At 61.9% G+C, this 19,408-nt stretch overlaps 2 protein-coding genes across 2 annotated transcripts; one reads left to right on the forward strand and one right to left on the reverse strand.

Moving 5' to 3' along the window:
* Nucleotides 1-6: 6 nt before the first annotated feature.
* On the reverse strand, nucleotides 7-9,988 carry WDR13 (WD repeat domain 13). The gene is given in 11 exon segments (XM_054014827.1): nucleotides 7-1,820; nucleotides 2,234-2,352; nucleotides 2,556-2,697; nucleotides 2,781-2,961; nucleotides 3,272-3,460; nucleotides 3,462-3,580; nucleotides 3,924-4,054; nucleotides 4,523-4,632; nucleotides 4,792-5,032; nucleotides 5,330-5,413; nucleotides 9,838-9,988. Coding segments are annotated over 11 exon segments (1,581 nt in total). The 5' UTR covers nucleotides 9,918-9,988; the 3' UTR covers nucleotides 7-1,635.
* An 808-nt stretch (nucleotides 9,989-10,796) lies between these two features.
* On the forward strand, nucleotides 10,797-18,858 carry ZWINT (ZW10 interacting kinetochore protein). The gene is made up of 10 exons (XM_054014807.1): nucleotides 10,797-10,892; nucleotides 14,305-14,404; nucleotides 14,641-14,761; nucleotides 14,907-15,073; nucleotides 15,359-15,415; nucleotides 16,291-16,442; nucleotides 16,564-16,756; nucleotides 17,873-17,997; nucleotides 18,074-18,233; nucleotides 18,710-18,858. The coding sequence occupies exons 1-10, from the start codon at nucleotides 10,867-10,869 to the stop codon at nucleotides 18,770-18,772; spliced, it is 1,164 nt and encodes a 387-aa protein (XP_053870782.1). The 5' UTR covers nucleotides 10,797-10,866; the 3' UTR covers nucleotides 18,773-18,858.
* The last annotated feature ends 550 nt before the right edge of the window (nucleotides 18,859-19,408 follow it).

Here is a 19,408-nt window from a genome sequence, read left to right on the forward strand (position 1 = left end):
GGTTTTATAGGAACAGCTGTCATGGATTTTAATCAGTTGGTTCCCAGGCCGGAGCCGTTCTGGCTCTGCCACGGCCCTGTAAAGACCCTGTCTACTGTGTACCGAGCGCCACGGCCTCCTGTGGGAAGCTGCCGGTTGGGGGGGATCCAGGAATTTTCAACTTGAAACCGCACTTGACCCTGCGTCCCTATGCAACCAGCAAAGCAGCTGGGCGGGGGTGGGGTGGGGTGTTTTTAAACTGATTTGGGGCATTTTGTAAAAGGACTTTTTCTACCAGGTATTTTTGATTGGGGGGGGGGGGAAGGGGAGGGAGCTGGGCTGGGGGGCAGCGGGGCTGATGTCTGCGATCAAGGCAATTAGATGGTTTGATTCTGCACCTGATGGTGGTATCTGGTTCTTTTGGCTCGTGGGAACAGTGCCCGTGGTTATAATGGCTGGAGAACGGGGTCCAGGGGGGCCGCTCTTCCCCGGCATTGGGGGTGCTAGTGCAAAGAAAAGATTATTTAGATTTAACTAACTCAGATGGAGGAGTTTGCTTCACTGACTGACAGTTTTGCTGTGTGGCTGTTCCCCAGGTGTCCCATCCCAGAGGTTGTTGCATTTTCAGTGCTGGGCAAGCTGCCCCATGATGCATTATACACAGCTGTTCCCTAGCTGCCCCGCCCCATAGGTGGTTGCATCTCAGTGCTGGGAAAACTGTCCTTTTATACTCTCATGTTTGGGATTGGTCCAGACCCCAGATGTTATTTGTATGGAAGGTGAGGGTTAAACGGGCCCGTTGGCCCTAGTTCCACAGGCCCCAGATATGCCCAGCCCTGGCCCTGGCCCTCCCTCCCATGCTGGCATCAGCACGGCAGCCCTTCTCCAGCGCCGCTGGCACAGGGCAGGGACCTCAGCTGCCTGAATCCACCTGTGAGAACCAGGTATCGAGTCGGGGGCTGGGGCCAGCAGAAGGCAGCAGGCACCAAGGCAGAGGAGGGAGCCCCTAGTAACCTTGGCCTCTGCTAGCGCTTTCCAGCAGCAGCTCTCAGGTCCTGTCAGTACCGTTCACCCTCTTATACTGATGGGGAAACTGAGGCACGGGGACTTTGGCCCAGCCATGGAACCCAGGCATCCTGCTGTCTAGGCTGGAGGCTCTGTGGCCGCTGTGACCCAAAGGGACATGCCAGCAGTGTACCCCTGGGGAGCGCGGGCAGCCCGAGGGAACAGACTCTGTGAGGCTGCCTCTGCCTGCATGTACTACGGCGGGGTGGGGGGCGCGCAGAGAACCCCCCCCCCGGGGATCTGGTCAGAGCCAGCAGCATCAAGCAGGGCTGTAGGTCAACCTGCCCACACATGGCAGCAATGGCGGCCTGCCCCCCCCCACGGAAATAATGTAACCCCTTACCAGCAGGGGGGCCAGCAGCTCTGGGACCTGCCCCAGTCAAACCAGCAGCCTGAGGCCTCCCCGGCCAGAGCCAGCAAGAGAACCCAGGCGTCCTGGCTGGCAGGAGGAGGGAGGAAGCGGGCGAAGCACAGGGGGGCCCCACCCCAAGGGAGAAGACACGAAGGACCACAAAGGGTTACATGGGGTCAGAGGGCTCCCCCCAGAGGGCGCCCGGCTCTGGGGGGAGCGGGGTGGTGGGTCCGGGGCCCCTATTTCTGCTCGCGGCGCCAGACGATGACCATGCCCTTGGCGTCGCTGGAGGCCAGCAGGCTCTCGTCGCAGTTGAAGCTGACGCCCAGCACGGCGGCGCTGTGCCCCTGCAGCTTGTTCACGATGGCCCGGCTGGCGCGCTCCACGTCGAAGAAGTAGACGCACATGTCCTCGCTGCCCGTCACTGCAAGGGGGTGGAGTCAGGGGCGGGGCTTGGAACCCGAGGGGCAGAGTTGGGGGGGCCCCAGCCCTGAGAACCCCAGGGTGGGGCAGGGCCTTGGCAGGTAGATCTCTTTAGGGGTGGAGTCAAGGGTGGGGCCTGTGCCACCACACCCTCTCAGGGTGGAGCCAGGGGCACAAAGCCCCCTGGGGGGTGGAGCCTGCCCCAGAAGCCCCCTGGAGGAGCAGAGCCGGGGGTTCTGGGGGTCGGAACCGAGGGGATTGATTTCCTCCAGAGGATTCTGGGAGGGAGCTGAGCGGCAAGCGTGAGAAACCATGGGCTGACTCCCATGCCCCAGAGGATTGTGGGGGCTGAGGGGACGGGGACCCAGCAGAAGGGGTTGCCCCATGGACTTCCCCCCGGGGGGCGGCTCTTACCCACGCAGGCCCCCTGGCGGAAGGACATGAGGGGGCAGAAGATGCTGCGCACGGGATGGGAGTCCTGCTGGATCTGGAAACTCCTCTTCAGCTGCAGGGTCCCCTCGTTGTCCACCACCCTGTGGGCAAAGCGGGCGTGAGCGGGGGTGGGCCCCCCAACTGAGCCTCCTTGCCCCACCCACGGGTGCCCAGCCCTGACTGCCAGGGAAAGCACCCCCTGCCCTCCCCATGGCACCCAGCTCGGCCTGCCAGGAGAGAGCACCCCCACCCTGTCCCCGGGGACCGCCCGGCCCTGCCCCACGGCACCCCCAGAGCCCCTCACCGGTAGAGGAGCAGCTTGTTGAGACAGGCGTTGATGAGCAGCGAGGGGTCGCGGGCCTCCCGGCTGACCCAGGACCGGGCCGAGATGCTGGTGATGGAGCTGCCCTCCTGCACCACCAGCCGCTTGGCCTTGGTCAGCTTCCCTGTGGGGCGGGGGCAGAGGCGGCGGTTAGGGCGGGGGGGGTGGGGGGAGCCCAGCCCCCCGCCCGCCCCGGGGGCGGCTCACCCGTGGCCATGTCGAAGAGGAAGGAGAAGACGCTGCCGCGGTCGTCGCCGGCCCAGAGCAGGCGGCCGGGGGCGTCGAAGGAGAGCGCCAGAACCCGGCCTGTCAGCTTGCTCGACCCGCCCTTCACCTTCTTCCCCGTGGAGATGTTCACCACGTGCAGGTTGTGCTTCCCGTTCCCCACCTGCGGGGGGAGCCTCGAGCCGTCAGCCCCCTGCCCCCCCCGCAGGGACCCCCCGGTCCCATCCCACAGGGAGGGGCTGATGGGCCACAAGACGCAGCAGAGCAGCTCGGCGCCATCGGGGTCGGGTTGGGGGCCGGGGCAGAGGGCTGGGGGGCGGGTTGGGGGGCAGGCGGGCGGGCGCTCACCACGGTGAGGTTGTTGTTCATGGGCTGGAAGACGCAGCAGAGCAGCTCGGCGCCGTCGGGGTCGGGTTGGGGGCCGGGGCAGAGGGCTGGGGGGCGGGTTGGGGGGCAGGCGGGCGGGCGCTCACCACGGTGAGGTTGTTGTTCATGGGCTGGAAGACGCAGCAGAGCAGCTCGGCGCCGTCGGGGTCGGGGATCTGGCGGATGCACTTGCCCTCGCCGGCGGCCCAGATGCGCATGGTGGCGTCCAGCGAGGTGGAGACCAGCACGTCGTTGGACAGGGACCAGGCGAAGTCAGAGACGCCGCGACTGTGGCCCCCGCAGCACCCGCAGCACGGCGGGCGGGGCGGGCGCCAGCTGGCACACTGAGATGGTGCCATCCAGCGAGCAGCAGGCCAGCAGGTGCTTGTCGTCATTGGCGAACTGCACCTTGGGTACTGGGGGGCAGGAGGCGTGAGGGGGAGCGGGGGGCCATCGCCCCCTCCCACCGGGCCCTGCCCCCCTTTTAATTTAACACCTGCCCCTCCCACCGGGCCCTGCCCCCCTTTTAATTTAACACCTGCCCCCCCCAGGGAGCATGCCCCCCCCTTCCGGTGTCTCCACCCCCTCTGCCCCACACAGGCTGCCCTCTAGGCCCCGCTCTCCACACCACAGCGGCCCCCAAATCAGGCACCCAATGTCCCCCACTTCCAGTCCCCTCCCACTCCATGGGCTGGTCCCCGTCTCGCGCTGGGGGGACTCCTGCCCTGAAGGGGGTGTGGGTAGAAGCCCCCCCCTCACCGGCCTCGTCGACGTGCTGGTCGAAGACGTGGTACATGCCGGCGAAGGCATAGTTCTCGCTCAGCGTCGTGTCCCCGGCCATGGCCCGGCTGGCCTCCGCCACCGACGTGGGCACTACGCTGCCGGGGGATCTGGGGAGGGTCAGAACCGACCACTGAGAACCCAGGAGTCCTGGCTCCCGCCCCCCCAACCCCATGCTCTAACCACTACACCAGGGGTGGGCAAACTACAGCCCGGGGGACACATCCTGCCCCCCAGATGTTTTAATCCGGCCCGCGAGCTCTCTCCGGGGAGCGGGGTCCGGGGCTCGCCCTGCTCGGGCGCCCCGGCCAGGGAGCGGGGTCCGGGGCTGGTCCGTGCAGCTCCTGGAAGCAGCGGCACGTCCCTCCTCCGGCTCCTATGCGTAGGGGCAGCCAGGGGGCTCTGCCACCGGCTGGGAGCAGAGCCCAGGCCCAGGGCCGCGGTGCCACCTGGCTGGGCAGTGCTGCCGGGGTTTGCAGAAGCTGGGCAGCGTCACGCCAGAGCCCCGGAGAGACATGGGAGTGCAGGCGTGAGCACCACCCCCAGAGTACCCCCATCCCTGGTGCCCCCTCACTCACCGCTCGTCGTACGCCGCACGGTTCATCTGCGCCTGCAGCTGGTAGGAGCCGCGGCTGACTGAGCGGCGATGGCCACGGGCCCCCAACGCCCGGGCATCATCCTCAAAGTCCTAGGGGAAGATGGACAGGTCACCCGGATGACATGCCTCAGAAGTGGCTGCATCTCAGCATGGGCGAGCCACCCCCGTGTGGTGTTATATGCAGCTGTTCCCCAGCTGCCCCACCCCAGAGGTGGCTGCATCTTAGCGCTGGGTGAGCCACCCCCGTACCTCCATGCGGTCCAGGGTGGTGCGGCTGCTGCGGACGATGCTGTTGCTGTAGGCGCGGAAGCTGCTCTGCTCGGAGAGGGGACCGTAGCGCTGCGCCAGGAGCTGGGCGCGCAGCCGCAGGTACAGCTTGCGGGCGCCGGGGTCGTGCCCGGCCTTGGCGTTCTCCCGCAGCAGCTGGCTGCGCCGCCGGATGTACTGGGTGCGGAACTGCGGGAAGCCGGGCGTGCGGTAGGCGTTGTACCTGCGTGAGAGAGCCCCCCTGTAATCCCCAGCCCGGTGCCCCCCAGGGGACAGCCCTGGGCCCAGCCCCCCTGTGACCCCCAGGCTGGCACCCCCCAGGGGAGAGCCCTCTGCCCAGCCCGTGATCCCCCCCAGCCCGGCACCCCCCAGGGGAGAGCCCCCCTGTGACCCCCAGCCCAGCACCCCCCAGGGGAGAGTCCCGCTGTAACCCCCAGCCCGGTGCCCCCCAGGGGAGAGTCCCCCTGTAACCCCCAGCCCGGTGCCCCCCAGGGGAGAGCCCGCCCGGCCCCCGCCTCACCTCGCGTCGACAGCCAGCACTTGTTGCCACACTGCGGCCATGCCAGTCCCGGCCGGCGCCTCTGGGGAGCTGGCCAGGGGGAGCCTGGGGGGGACAAAGAGTCAGTGGGGGGGGGGGCTGGTCAGGGGGAGCACAGGGGGGCACCGAGCCAGCCCTGGGGCTCCCCTAGCCCCAGCACAGAGGGGGCCCTTCACCCCCCTCCCTGCCCCCTCGGGGTCCCAGCCCCCCCACATCCCTGCCCCCCTTCCCCTGCAGCCGGGGGGGGGTGTGCAGGGGCCAGGAGGGACCCCCCTCGATGGGGTTATTATGGGATGGGGGTGGGGGCAGGAGTATTATGGGTTGGCTCAGGTTGTTGCTAGGGCGGGGGAGGCGAGGCAGGGAGAGCAGCGGGGGGGGGGGCTGCTCATGGTAGATTGAGGTGCAGCCCCCCCCCCCGCACGGATCGCGTCGCACCCCAGGGCGGGGGGGGCCCTGCTGCGAGCCCCCCCCATTGCAATCCGGGGGAGGGGCCGCTGCGATGCAAACCCGCGGGGTGGGGGGGGGGTCGGTACCTGGGGCGGGTCCCGGCCTCAGTCCCGGGGCCGGCAGCGGCTGGGGGCGGATACGGCCAGGGAGCCCGCCCCGCCCCGCAGCCGCATGCGCCTGGGTGTGTGCCGGGGGGGGGGGGGAGGGGGAAATTATCAACCAATAGTGCACCAGCCCCCCCTCCTCCCATGCAACCAGCCCCCCCGTGCACCAGCCCCCCCTCCTCCCATGCAACCAGCCCCCCCGTGCACCAGCCCCCCCTCCTCCCATGCAACCAGCCCCCCCGTGCACCAGCCCCCCCTCCTCCCATGCAACCAGCCCCCCCGTGCACCAGCCCCCCCTCCTCCCATGCAACCAGCCCCCCCGTGCACCAGCCCCCCCCTCCTCCCATGCAACCAGCCCCCCCTGCACCAGCCCCCCCTCCTCCCGTGCAACCAGCCCCCCCTGCACCAGCCCTCCCCCCGTGCAACCAGGCCCCCACCCACCCCCAGGCACCAGCCCCCACATGCACCCAGCCCCCCTCTGCACCCCGGGCACCAGACCCCCAGGGCGCTGAAGAAATCTCCCAGCCCCTGGAGAAAGACAATATTTGCAAACACCTGGCTGGAGCAGGGGAAGCTACAGACCGGGCCCTGGGCTGCTACCAGAGCTGCCCGTCCCTGGAAGAGCTGGGCTGATGGCCAGCAGCCGGGTCCTGGCCCAAAGCCTGCCCCACCAGCTTGAGTTCCTCCTTTGACGGGTGGGGGTAACCGGTTTGGTGGAGGGGGGGGAACACGGGGACAGATCACCCCACATCGGGGAGACCAGAAGAGAGACGGAGAAGTGAAGTCAGGAAAGCAACTGAAATCCTGCTCGGTGGATGAGATTTCCCGAGGGGCCGCCTATCCCAAAGTCTCTGTTACTGAGGGACCATCTACACCTCAGTAGAACTTGGGATGAATGATGTACCCCAATAGTTGGGTGCTAATATTTTCACTGCACCGTTCAACTGATTAACCAGCCGTTGGGATAGGGCAGATGATGGACTAGATGTATTTTATGACTTGCAAACCCCACTTTGTACTTTAGGATGCTTGAAGCATTATACCCAGATGTTCAGAAACACTTTCCGTAACCTGGGAAGATCGTTTTAAACATTAGCTCGAAGAAACATTTTTATACCTGAACTTGGATATTAGGAAAAACTGTTTCACTAGGAGGGTGGTGAAGCACTGGAATGGGTTCCCTGGGGAGGTGGTGGAATCTCCTTCCTTAGAGGTTTTTAAGGCCCGGCTTGACAAAGCCCTGCCTGGGATGATTTAGTTGGGGATTGGTCCTGCCTTGAGCAGGGGGTTGGACTAGATACCTCCCGAGGTCCCTTCCAACCCTGATATTCTATGATTCAGCCAGGCTTTGGACCAGGGCTGTCAACTGACGGGAAAAAAAAAATTGCAATGAATCGCGAGATTTAAAAAAACAAAAAAGAGTGGCACTCCATCGCGGGTTTAATTTCACTATTAAACAAGGATTGAATCCCAATTTCACTTCAGGTCGAAGTACGAAGGGGCACACGTGATTTGTATGTCTGGCCCAGAAATACCTTGCGACCCCAGCTACAACCGTGCCAGGCGAACGCCTGTTCTCTCACTTTCAGGTGCCAATGTAAATAAGAAGCGGGCAGCATGATCGCCTGGAAGTGTAAACACACTAGTTCATCTAAGTGATTGGCTGAACGAGAAGTAGGACTGAGTGGACTTGCAAGCGCTAAAGTTTTAGATTGCTTTGGTTTTGAGTGTAGTTATGTAACAAATTTTTTGTTGTTGTTGTTTTTTTTTTTTTTTTTTTTTTAAACACTTGTAAGGTGCACCTGCAGGATAAAGAGATTGCCCTACAGCACTGGGCTGAGGTGAACTGAAAAATAGTATTTCTTTGTTTATCTTTTTTACAGTGCAACTACATGTAATCAAAACTACTGATGCAAAGCAAACCTTGTAAACTTTGTATTCTGCATTGTAATTGAAATCAATATATTTGAAAATCTGGAAAAAGATCACCAAATATTGATCATCAATGGAAATTTGGTGTTCTGGTATTAACAGTGTGATTAATCATGACTGTTCTTTTAATCTAGTTAATTTGCTTTGCGTTAATCACTTGCCATCAACCACAATTAATTGACAGCTCTGCTTTTGACATGTCCCACATGACAGTCTGATAAGTAAGCTGGAGAAATGCGGGCCTGGCAGAACTACCATTCGGCGGATACAGAATTGGTTAAATAACCACAAACAAAGCGTAACATGGACTGATGTCGGATTGGAAGGAGGGCTCAAGTGAGGATCCACAGGGATCTGTTCTGGATCCAGTGGTGTTCTACATCTTTATTAACTACCTGGAGGTAGGTATACAGAGCAGACTGATCCAATTTACAGATGCCACAAAGCGAGGGGGGGGTTGCCAACACTTTGGAGGACAGAACTACAATTCAGAGGGATCTTGATAAACTGGAGAACTCGCTGTAGCCAAAAAAATGAAATTCAGTGAAGACGGGCTACGCTTTGGGAAGAAAAACCAAGTGCACCAGTACAGTGCGGGGGAGAACTAGCTGGGCAGAAGCGCTGCTGGGAAGGAGCTGGGAGTTGTGGTGGATCACAACCTCGACATGAGTCAGCAATGCGATGCTGTTGCAAAAAGGAAAAAGCACATACAATTTTCGGTTGCATGAACAGAGGCGTGGCTGCAGGTCCCAGGAGGTGACAGTCCGGCTCTGCTCGGCCCAGGCGAGGCCTCAGTTGGAGGAGGGTGTCCACTGCACAGAAAGGATGTGGAGACACTGGGTAGGACCCAGAGGCAAGCGACAAAGCCGATCGAAGGGGTGGGACGCCAGCTATGTGAGCAAAGGCTGCAGGAAGTGAGAACGCTCAGTTTGGAAAAGAGATTAAGGGGGGACACGCGAGCGCTCTTCGACTACTCGAAAGGCTGCCATAGAAAAGATGGAGACAGGTGGTTCTCGCTGGCCCCAGAGGGCAGGACGAGAGGCCGTGGGTTCAAACTACAGCACAGCAGACAGATTAAATCTCAGGGAAAACTTCCGGCCAGGAAGAGGACGACGATGGAACCGAGGCCTCGGGAGGTCGTGGAAGCTCCTTCGAGGAAGGTTTCGAGCAGAGGCCGGAGCCATCTGTCTTGGATGATTTAAATCCTGCGGCGTGGTCGGGTGTCAGACTAGGTGCCCCTGGCGGTCCCTTCTCACCCCACGGGTCGAGGAGCCTATGATCCCCCATCTCATGCACAACCCCCACTGCACCTTAAATACCATCCTCTACCCCCATCTCCCCACCCCAATGCACAGCCCCATCGCCACCCCCCCCACACAGCCCCATTACACCTTGGTAGCTTTTGGGTTCTGCATGAAAAATCCCCTGCACAATTCCAGGGGATCCACTTGCACTGCAGCAGTGGTAGGGCTCTTACCCTGGGGTCTTTCCCCGGCTCTGGGAGGGGAGTGGGAGCTGGTGGTTAGAGCAGGGGGGGCTGGGAGCCAGGACTCCTGGGTTCTCTCCCTGGCTCTGGGAGGGAAGGGGGGGCTGGTGGGTTAGAGCAGGGGGGGCTGGGAGCCAGGACTCCTGGGTTCTCTCCCTGGCTCTGGGAGGGGAGGGGGGGCTGGTGGTTAGAGCAGGGGGGGCTGGGAGCCAGGACTCCTGGGTTCTCTCCCCGGCTCTGGGAGGGGAGTGGGGGCTGGTGGTTAGAGCAGGGGGCTGGGAGCCAGGACTCCTGGGTTCTCTCCCCAGCTCTGGGAGGGGAGGGGGGCTGGGTGTAGAGCAAGGCAGGGCTAGGAGCCAGGACTCCTGGGTTCTCAAGGGGGAGGGGGGGCCGCAGGACTCCTGGGTTCTCTCCCCGGCTCTGGGAGGGGAGTGGGGGATGGGTGTAGCGCAAGGCAGGGTTAGGAGCCAGGACTCCTGGGTTCTCGGGGGGGGGGGGGGGGGAGCCTGTCCCCCTCTTACTGGAATCGCCTCCAGGCGGGGGGGTCCCGGCTGCTGGCGCTCAGGGCTCGGCCCTTGCGGCTCTCGGGCGTCCAGGCCATGGCGGCTCCTCCCCCCCCCCCCCACACCTGGGGGCAGGTGCTTTATAGCCGGGGGCGGGGCCAACACCTGCGGCTCACCTGGATCCCGCCCCTGCCCCGCCCCGCCCCGTGGGCTGAGGGGAGGGGCTGGGAGCCAGGACTCCTGGGTTCTCTCCGGGCCGGGTCTGGGATTAGGACCCAGGCGTCCTGACTCCCTCTCTCCACCCCCTGCGCACAGAGAATTTGGAGCCTCCCAACCCGGCCAGTTGCTTCCCCTGCCCGCCCCCCTCAGCCGCCTGCCTCTCCTAAGATGGCGGCCTCAGGATCCTGCCCTATGCCAACATGGCGGCCCCCATGGTTCCAAGATGGCCGCCCCCACCTGAACACCCCCGTTCGCGTGGTTCCTAGATGGCTGCCCCCTGCTAGCTCCGTTTCAAGATGGCCGCCCCCATTTCTCCCGGCTCCAACATGGCGGCCACTCTCCAGGGGGCCGCCTTGTCGCCGGCTCCTTCAGAGTCCCGGGCGGGGCCTTCCCTGAGGGAACTCGTCTGCTGATTGGCGCCTTCGGAGGTCTGGGCGGGGCCTCCCCAGAGGGAACTCGCCTGCTGATTGGCTCCTTCGGAGGTCTGGGCGGGGCCTTCCCTGAGGGAACTCGTCTGCTGATTGGCGCCTTCGGAGGTCTGGGCGGGGCCTCCCCGGAGGGAACTCGTCTGGTGATTGGCTCCTTCAGAGTCCCGGGCGGGGCCTTCCCTGAGGGAACGCGTCTGCTGATTGGCTCCTTCGGAGGTCTGGGCGGGGCCTTCCCTGAGGGAACTCGCCTGCTGATTGGCTCCTTCGGAGGTCTGGGCGGGGACTCCCGTGAGGGAACTCGTCTGCTGATTGGCTCTTTCGGTGGCCGGGGCGGGGCCAACAGCGTTGGAGAAAAAGGCGCGAACGCGGGTGGCGGCTGGAACAACAAATCGGTCGCGGGATGGCAGCGGCCGGGCAGGCCCGGGAGTGAGTAGTTGGGGGGCCTGGGCTCCCCTTCTATGGGGCGGGGCGGGGGTGTGTCCCGGGGGGGCTGGGGTCCCCCTCAGTAGGGGGGTGTCCCGCGGGGGGGGGTGTTGGGGTTCTGTGTAGGGCGCTCGGCGCGGGACACGGGTCCGAGGCAGGCCCCTGAGGACACCGCGTCGCCGGGCCCGTCCCATCCCGATCGCATCGACCCTGCCCCGGCTCCGGCAATTTCGACCATCCTTGACCCCGGAGCCCCTCGACGCTCAGCCTCGAGTCTTGGACGCGACTCCGTGTGGCGCCGCGGCCGGGTTGGCTGCCCGGCCACGTTCTGCGCCGGTGGCTGCAGGTCGACGGCGTTGCCGTGCTCCACCCGAGGGGCGATCGTGTAACCGAGGCCGCGTTGTCGTCTGCTGGCGCGGACTGGAGTCTCCCCGTTGAGCAGCGAGGTCAACGTCGGAAGCGTTGCCAGGCCCTGAGCAACTCTGGGCGTGAACCTACCACCGGAGGAGACGGCGGGGTGTCTGGGAGCTCCTCGCACTCCTCCGCTCGGTCCTCCAGCATCACCTCTGCTTGGGTCCAGCTGTTCTCCGTTCGTGGGCTGATCTTGCCCAAACATTTGGCCATCTAACCGGTGGAGATTTGGTCCTATGTGGTGGAGGCTAAGTAGAGTTGGGTGCCATCTCTACACATGGAAAATTAGATATTTATCTGTAAATGGCGGTAAACGTTGGCTGTGCCTGCACGCACCCAAATGACACTAAATATTTCCACCGATGAGTGTCGAAATTTACGGAGAGGCAAAAAATGCCCATTGAGAACTTGTTAGAGACCATTGTTAAATTGTTCTTGGCTGAGACGCCCATCAAGCCATGTGGCTGCGAAAATTTAAATGGGTGAAAATACCAATTAGATGCGTCAACCCTCCCAAACTTTGTGTGACTGTGAAAACATAATTAGATAAAACTTGCAGAATAAAGCTTAAAAATAAACATTGCTATCCATAAAAGAATGAATTTGGCCAAGCCTAGTTAACTGCGTGTCGTTGGGGCTTGAGTCCGAGTCGTCTGACAGGTGTTTGATAGGAGTGGACAGAGATTTGATCCTTTAATGGGACTCCACTCATGAGGGGTCTAGTGGTGGAAGTGAAGTTGCCCATCCTAGTGTCACTCTAAAAATGACTCCAACCATTTCAGAACTTTCTCCTGGACCCTGCAGCCTTTCCTGGCTGAGACAGCGAGACCACAGTTGACAGGAACACGGCAGAGAGCATGAGAGAATGGAGATTTCTCCTTCATCCATTGATAAATCATCCATTGGCATCACTGAAGTGGTTCTGGTTCCACATTTGAATCCAGATGTTGATGGATCTAGATGAGCTTGGAGTTGCACTTTGGGGGGACTAATATTGGCCAGTTGTTGGCTAGACCCGCTGGATCCCATTGCAGGCCTGAAGGAGATGGAGACACTTCTGTTGACCTTACACCCTTGACCAGATCTTGGAAAACTTGTCCTGATGTTGAAACTAATCTCTGCTCAAATCGCTTTATGTTGAGTTGTCTGACTGGTTTAGAGGACGACTTATGCTGTGCCACTTGAATTACTAACAACAGTTTGGAGTGGTCTGCCCCATGCATGGCTACAGTGACTTGTCGAATTCGCTGCCAATCAACAATGCAGTTAATAAGATGCTGTTGTTTGGACCTTGGGCTTGCCTGTGACATTTTTGTTTTGTCAGATAGGTGGAAAAAGCCGTTTGCAATTGCTAATTTCCCCTTGAACTCTGCTATTTAGTGAGTGGGACCATTGCTATTCTCTTTCTGAGTCCCATTGTGTCTGATGGTGTTCCGCCATATTACCCCGTTACTTCCAACCTTTGCATTAAAAGTCCATGATGATTAGCTTATCTGACGTTGACACAATGAGTTTGTCAAAGTCACTATAATTTTTTTTCACGTCATCTGCATTTCTCATGGTAGGGATGTATGTGCTGCTCATGGTAATGTACTTACATTTCAAAGGCAACCATAGACCCATAAGATGGTCACCTCATCCATCTTCTCTCTGTTAAAGTATGTGACCTAGCGTTCTAAGACTTAGTTGTGTGTACTGGGGGAGAAACAAGGACACCACAAATTAACAAAATTGCCCCCCAATTTTGGTGCACATAACCCTGAGGTTTGCCATGTTAACCTGTTGGAAACGCTGGGGGAATGTCCAGCCTTGAATAGCTGGTGGTAGCAATTGGGGTCCCCCAATTACAGTTACCTGGAACACCCCACATGGACCGGGCCCGGCGAGCAAATTAAACGTGGCTGCCAGCCACAAATGGGTGGATAGGAGAAAGGGTATTAAAGTAAGGTGAATGTCTGACGTCTAGTGGGCACATTGCGGTGGCAGATACCCGCTTATGGGGCGTTCTCCACTAAACTCTTCTTGTCTCTTCATCAGAAGGTCTCCGTCAGAAGTAGGCACGACGTGGGGTTGGCTTGTCCATATCTTTTTTTGGATAACTGCAATTTTCCTAGTCCGTATTTAAATCCTCAATAAAGTTCTCGTATCTCGATGTCTGGCTCCCGATCTCATCCTGAATTCCTTTGCCAGCTACGCGCGGTTAAGACGGCAGGGCTAGTCCCTTGTGCCCTCTAAATCCATCCAAGGCCACGCTCCCATCCCTGGATTTCAATGGGAAGCAGGGCCAGTTCTGATTGCCGTGTCTTGAGTCCGGACTCCTTTGTGGTGGCCTGAACTTCTTAAGGAGAATCCACCGGGTGACTGGCCACTGTATATAAACAGGGCAGGTCCAAGACTTCCTCAGTGCTCATGATTCTCTCAGAGCTGGGGTACGATGTAGGGAGTGGATATGTGGGATGGCCGGAGCAGTTTATTGCCCCGGGTAGCTTATTGGGGCCAGAGTTGGTCGCTTTTTTGGAGGTTTTCTTGCTGTGGCGTGTGAGTCATCCTCCAGGGATGGGGGGGAGAACCCAGGAGATCTGGGGCGGGAGAAGAGAGGGGGCCCTTTAGGGGGCCAGTGTCTCCATGGTGGAAGCTGGCGTAGAGCAAAGATGACTCCCCTGGTTCTTCATCTCATGGGAGGAAAGGGCTCGGCTGTGGGACTGGGGCTCTGTAGTGGGAGATTTGGCCAGAGTGTTGCCTCTAGGGCAGAGATCAGGGCCTGGGGGAGTCCAAGCAAGGAGATGAGGTTGGTGGGGCTGTAGGCATTGAAGCCTCCGGGGTGTTGTCCCCACCCCAGAATCAGCTGCCACAGGAATCCTTCCATCCGTGGTGGCTCAGAAAGGAGCACGAGGGCCGGGATCTTGGGCTTCTGCCATCGGGTGAGCGAATTCGGGGCTGGGGCTCCTCGCAGGCTGGGCCTATCGCTCCCTGGCCGTGACCCTCTCCCTGCCCCTCCCCACAGGCTCCTGGCCCACTTGGATGAGGCGCTGGCTTTCGAGGGGCCGACCCGAGAGGAGCTGGAAGCGGAGCTGCCAGCCAAAGTCCTGGTGGAGCATGCTGTGGTGAGTGATGGGGCAGCGGGCCTCTGCCTTTAGGGGGCACCAGCTCTGATCCAGCCCCAGGGGCGGGGATTGGCTGGCTCAGGCAAGTGGGAAATGGAACACGGGGCCTGTCCCCCCTAGGAGGCGCTGGCTCCCACCCTGTCCAGGGCGTGGGACTGGCCGACTCAGGGTGGGTAATGGGGCCTTTCCCCTCCAGGGGGCGCCGGCTGTAATTTCCCCCTACCACGGCTCCCTAGGACACACGGAAGAAGCAGAAGTGGATGTGCAGCCAGCTCCATGTGGTCAAATTCCTGCTGGAATTCTTGGACCAGAGGGACTCCGCCCCCTTTGACCAGAAGACCAAAGAGGCAGCCGTCCGTGAGTAGCCCGGACTCCTGGGTTTTCACCCCAGCTCTGGGAGGGGAGTGGAGGCTAGAGTGGGTTAGAGCCATGGTGGCTCACAGCCAGGATTCATCAGTTTGATGCACTGCCTCTTTCCCTCCTGCTACCCTCCCCGGCCCAGGGAGCGAGATGGTGCAAGCCAAGCAGCAGTGGAAGGAGCTGAAGGCTGGCTACCAGCAGCGGGTGGAAGCCATCGAGGGGGCAGTGCCCTGTGTGCTGGCCCAGCTGGAGAAGGGCCAGCACCTGGCGCAGCGGCTGAAGGAGGCTCTGGTGCAATACGAGGCCCAGGTATGGTCCTGTCCTGGGTGTGTGTGAATGTGGGGATCCCACTGTTGCCACCAGCTGCCCCGGGAGCTCCAGGGATTCCACTTTTGCCACCAGGTCCCCTTGGCCCTTGGGGGAGAGGCCCTGTGGTTTCCATCCCACTGCTGCCACCAGCTCCCCAGGGATCCTACTATTGCCACCAACTCCTCTGGGGGGAGGGGCCCTGCAGTTTCCATCCCACTTCTGCCACTAGCTGCCTAGGCGGTCACAGGGACCCCAGCGTTGCCACCAGCTCCCCTCTCCCCACAGAGACATGAGGCTGAGAAGAAGGCAAGGGACGCCCGGGAGAGACGGCAGAAGGAGCAGGTGTGACGAAGTGGGACTGTTCTTAATGTTTCCTCTAAATACTGTGTGGGTGCCTCAGTTTCCCCTATGCATTTCTTAAGTCTCTACGTGGTGGGAAAAGGCCAGTGCGCATAAATCACTAACACTCTGTCTCCCTGGCAACAAATGGCCAGGGCCCCTTCCCCCCCCCCTGCAAAAAAATAGCTACTGGTAAAGGTAAACAAAGCAATCAGGTAACCTCCTGGCCCAGGAAAAAAACAAAGCCAAAAAAGGAGGGGCTGGAGGGGGTTTAAAAGTTAAAGCTACCTAAAAACTAAAAGTAAGGGCAAACATGGGTGTCTGGTTCTCTAAACCCCAAAATAAACCCGGCCAAAAAATCCCGTTCGCTGTACCTACAAGCTCTGTTTTAAACCGTGTTCCTGTCATCTAATAAACCTCTGTTTTACTGGCTGGCTAAAAGTCACAACTAACTGCAAAGTGGGGGTGCAAAACCCTCTGGCTTCCCCAAAACCCCGCCTGGGCAAACTCGCTGTAAAAAGCGCACAAAGGGGCATATGCTAAATGCTCCCAGAAAAAACCCAAAAGGTAAAGCCATGTAAGCTTCTTGCCCTAAAAACAGTCTGCTCCAAAAAAAAAAAGGCTCCCCAAAGTCCTAACTGGCTTTGTAAAAAGCAGTTCCAAAGCATCGCCCGGAAACTCCGTAACAGCAGGTACTGACCCAGGGGTCTGTGGGGGGACCTTTTGGAGCCAATCAGTGGGGCGAGAGGACAAGTGGGGGGTGGTTGGGACTATTCTAGGAAGGGCTGGTGGGTTGATTGTGGGAGGAGCAGTGGGACTGGTCAGAGCAGCAGCTGCCCCATTTCACTGTCCCGTTCTCCTCCCACCCCCCAATCCAGCAGCAGCTGGAGGAGCGGCAGCAGCAGCTGGAGGAGCAGGCGGCTTTGCTGCGGAGCCGGCTGGAGGCTCAGCGCCAGGAACTGCACCGGCTGCAGGGGGAGCTCCAGAGCCAGGAGTGTGTTGCCAGCGGCTGGAGGGAGAAGGTGGAGAGGTGAGAACCCAGGAGTCCTGGCTCCCAGCCCCCTCTGCTTTAGTCACTAGACCTCTTCCTCCCCTCCCCCCCCTGCATGGAGTCAGGGATGGAACCCAGGCATCCTGCTTTCTCCCCCCAGGAGCTCAGCCCTCTGCCAGCTCTTGGAGACCCTCCAGGGGGTCCGGCTGGTCTCTGCCTCTGCTGATGAAATCGACATGGAGCTGACACCAAGCCCCCAGCCGACGACCCCTGACCTCCAGGCAGCGACCCCCGACCCCCAGCCGCTGAGGCTCACCTTGTGCTGGGCGGAGGATGGGAGTGTCAGGGTGCGGGTGAGTAATGGCCTGGGGGCAGAGGGGCCAGGCTGGCTGGGTCTGACCCAGGAAGGGTTGGGGGGGCCAGGCTGTCTGGCTGGGACCCAGGGAGGGTTGGGGGGGGGGGGCCAGGCTGGCTGGGTGGGACACGGAGGGGATTACGGGGGCCAGGCTGGGTGGGTGGGACCCAGGGAGGATTGGGGGGGGCCAGGCTGGCTGGGTCTGACCCAGGGAGGGTTGGGGGGGCCAGGCTGGCTGGGTGGAACCCGGAGGGGATTGGGGGGGCCAGGCTGGCTGGGTCAGACCCAAGAAGGGTTGTGGGGGGCCAGGCTGGCTGGGTCTCACCCAGGGAGGGTTGTGGGGGGCCAGGCTGGCTGGGTCGGACCCAGGGAGGGTTCGGGGGGGCAGGCTGGCTGGGTGGGACCCGGAGGGGATTGGGGGGGCCAGGCTGGCTGGGTGGGACCCAGGGAGGGTTGGGTGGGGGGGCCAGGCTTGCTGGGTGGGACCCGGAGGGCATTGGGGGGGCCAGGCTGGCTGGGTGGGACCCAGGGAGGGTTGGGTGGGAGGGCAGGCTGGCTGGGTGGGACCCGGAGAGGATTGGGGGGGGCCAGGCTGGCTGGGTGGGACCCAGGGAGGATTGGGGGGGGCCAGGCTGGCTGGGTGGGACCCAGGGAGGGTTTGCGGGGGCAGGCTGGCTGGGTGGGACCCGGAGGGGATTGGGGGGGCAGGCTGGCTGGGTGGGACCCGGGGAGGATTGGGGGGGCCAGGCTGGCTGGGTGGGACCCGGAAGGGATTGGGGGGGCCAGGCTGGCTGGGTGGGACCCTGGGAGGGTTCGGGGGGGCCAGGCTGGCTGGGTCGGACCCTGGGAGGGTTGTGGGGGGCCAGGCTGGCTGGGTGGGACCCAGGGAGGGTTGTGGGGGGCCAGGCTGGCTGGGTGGGACCCAGGGAGGGTTGGGTGGGGGGGGCTGGCTGGGTGGGACCCGGAGGGGATTGGGGGGGGGCAGGCTAGCTGGGTGGGACCTGGGGAGGATTGGGGGGGCCAGGCTGGCTGGGTGGGACCCGGAGGGGATTGGGGGGGCCAGGCTGGCTGGGTCTGACCAGGAGGTCGGTGTGTCTGTCTCTCTGTCCCACAGAGCCACAGTCCCCTCTTCCCAGCCCCCGCGCCCTGCGCTGACGTCCGGGGCACCGTACTAGAGCTGCAGCACCGCTACCACCAGCTGGCCCCACTGCTGACTGAGATCCAGGCCCTCCAGACCAGGTCTGTCCCACCCCACCCCCACCCCACAGCCCCCACCTGGTAGGGGGCAGCACTGATTCCCCCTCCCTCCCTGCAGGTTCCCTATCGACTGGCAGCCCCAGGAGCGCCGGCTCCGCTTCCTGCAGCCCTCCGCCGTCTGGACGCTGGCGGTGGAGCCGGGATACCTGGGGAGTGGGGGCATCCGACTGCTGGCGGTGCAAGGGCAGCATGGCCCTGGGGACCCTGGGGCCTGGAAGGTGAGTGGATGGGGAGAGATCTGGGAGACCACCAGAGGCTGCGGGTCAGGAGTGAGGGGCACCGACAGAGCTGGGGGGGAGCCCAGGGCTGGGCTAGCAGGGGGCTGCGGGTCGGGAGTGAGAGGGGCAGGGCGGGGCTTGGGGTGGGGCAGGGCTGGGCTAGCAGGGGGCTGTGGGTCGGGAGTGAGGGGCACCAGCAGGGCTTGGGGTGGGGCAGGGCTGGGCTAGCACGGGGCTGTGGGTCGGGAGTGAGGGGCACCGGCAGGGCTGCGGGGGAGCTGACGACTGGGCTAGTGGGGGGGCTGCGGGTCAGGAGTGAGGGGCACCGGCAGAGCTGGGGGGGAACCCAGGACAGGATTCCTGGATTCTATCCTTTGCTCGCTGCCCCTCCTCTTTCTGTGCCTCAGTTTCCCCATCTGTTGACCCAGCCTCCCCCCCTCAAGTCCTCTAACCTGCCTCTCTCTCTCCCCTCCCAGCCCCCCCAGGAAACGCCATCCCTGCGTGAGTGGCTGGAATACCTGAGCACTCTGGACATCTGAGCACCCCTCTGGGCCCCAGAGACCCTTGTGCGGGGGAGGCTGGGGGGGGTTAAGCTGCCCTGTAATAAACACACCTTTGTAAAGTGTTGTGATCACCCCTCATTGGGGGGAGCCCTAGATGACGGGCACCAGATGGTTTCCACAAGCAGCCCACGATCCACCCATGGGAGACGGATACTGACCCTTCCCCGCACCCTACAGCCCTGGTGTTCCCCGTCCTGGTTGAGGTGTGGGGGCTGGCATCCCCTAGAGGGGAAAGGCCCCGGGCCCCCATCCCCACCCCCTTTGCTTTGTCCGGGAGCCTGTCCATATGTAGTTCCCCATTAGGCCACAAGGTGGGGCTCTTGCCCTATTCAGTTTTACTTGCTAACGGGGCGTGGGGTGAGGTGCATGTGCGTGTGTGTCTGTGAGCTCCCTGCCCCTTCTCAGATGGGAGGAGCCCAGACCTGCCCCCCCAGCTGGGATCACCCCCCCACTCCCCCCACCTCAACCAGGCATGGCTGAGAACCCCAAGGGGGGTGGGGCCTGGGATGGTGGGGGGCAGATGGAACTAGAGGAGTGGGGCAGGTTGATTTGAGATTGGGGGGGATGAGGTATGGGGGCTGGAAGGATGGGGGTGAGGAGTGGGGGGTGGGA

The sequence above is a fragment of the Malaclemys terrapin genome (genome assembly GCF_027887155.1).
Source record: "Malaclemys terrapin pileata isolate rMalTer1 chromosome 20 unlocalized genomic scaffold, rMalTer1.hap1 SUPER_20_unloc_1, whole genome shotgun sequence".
NCBI lineage: Eukaryota > Metazoa > Chordata > Testudines > Emydidae > Malaclemys > Malaclemys terrapin.

Coding starts and splice junctions, on each gene's coding strand:
- ZWINT (XM_054014807.1), top strand. CDS start 10,867: ATGGCAGCGGCCGGGCAGGCCCGGGA. Junction 16,443..16,563: donor TGGAGGGAGAAGGTGGAGAG/GTGAGAACCCAG, acceptor TTCTCCCCCCAG/GAGCTCAGCCCTCTGCCAGC. Junction 17,998..18,073: donor ATCCAGGCCCTCCAGACCAG/GTCTGTCCCACC, acceptor CCCTCCCTGCAG/GTTCCCTATCGACTGGCAGC.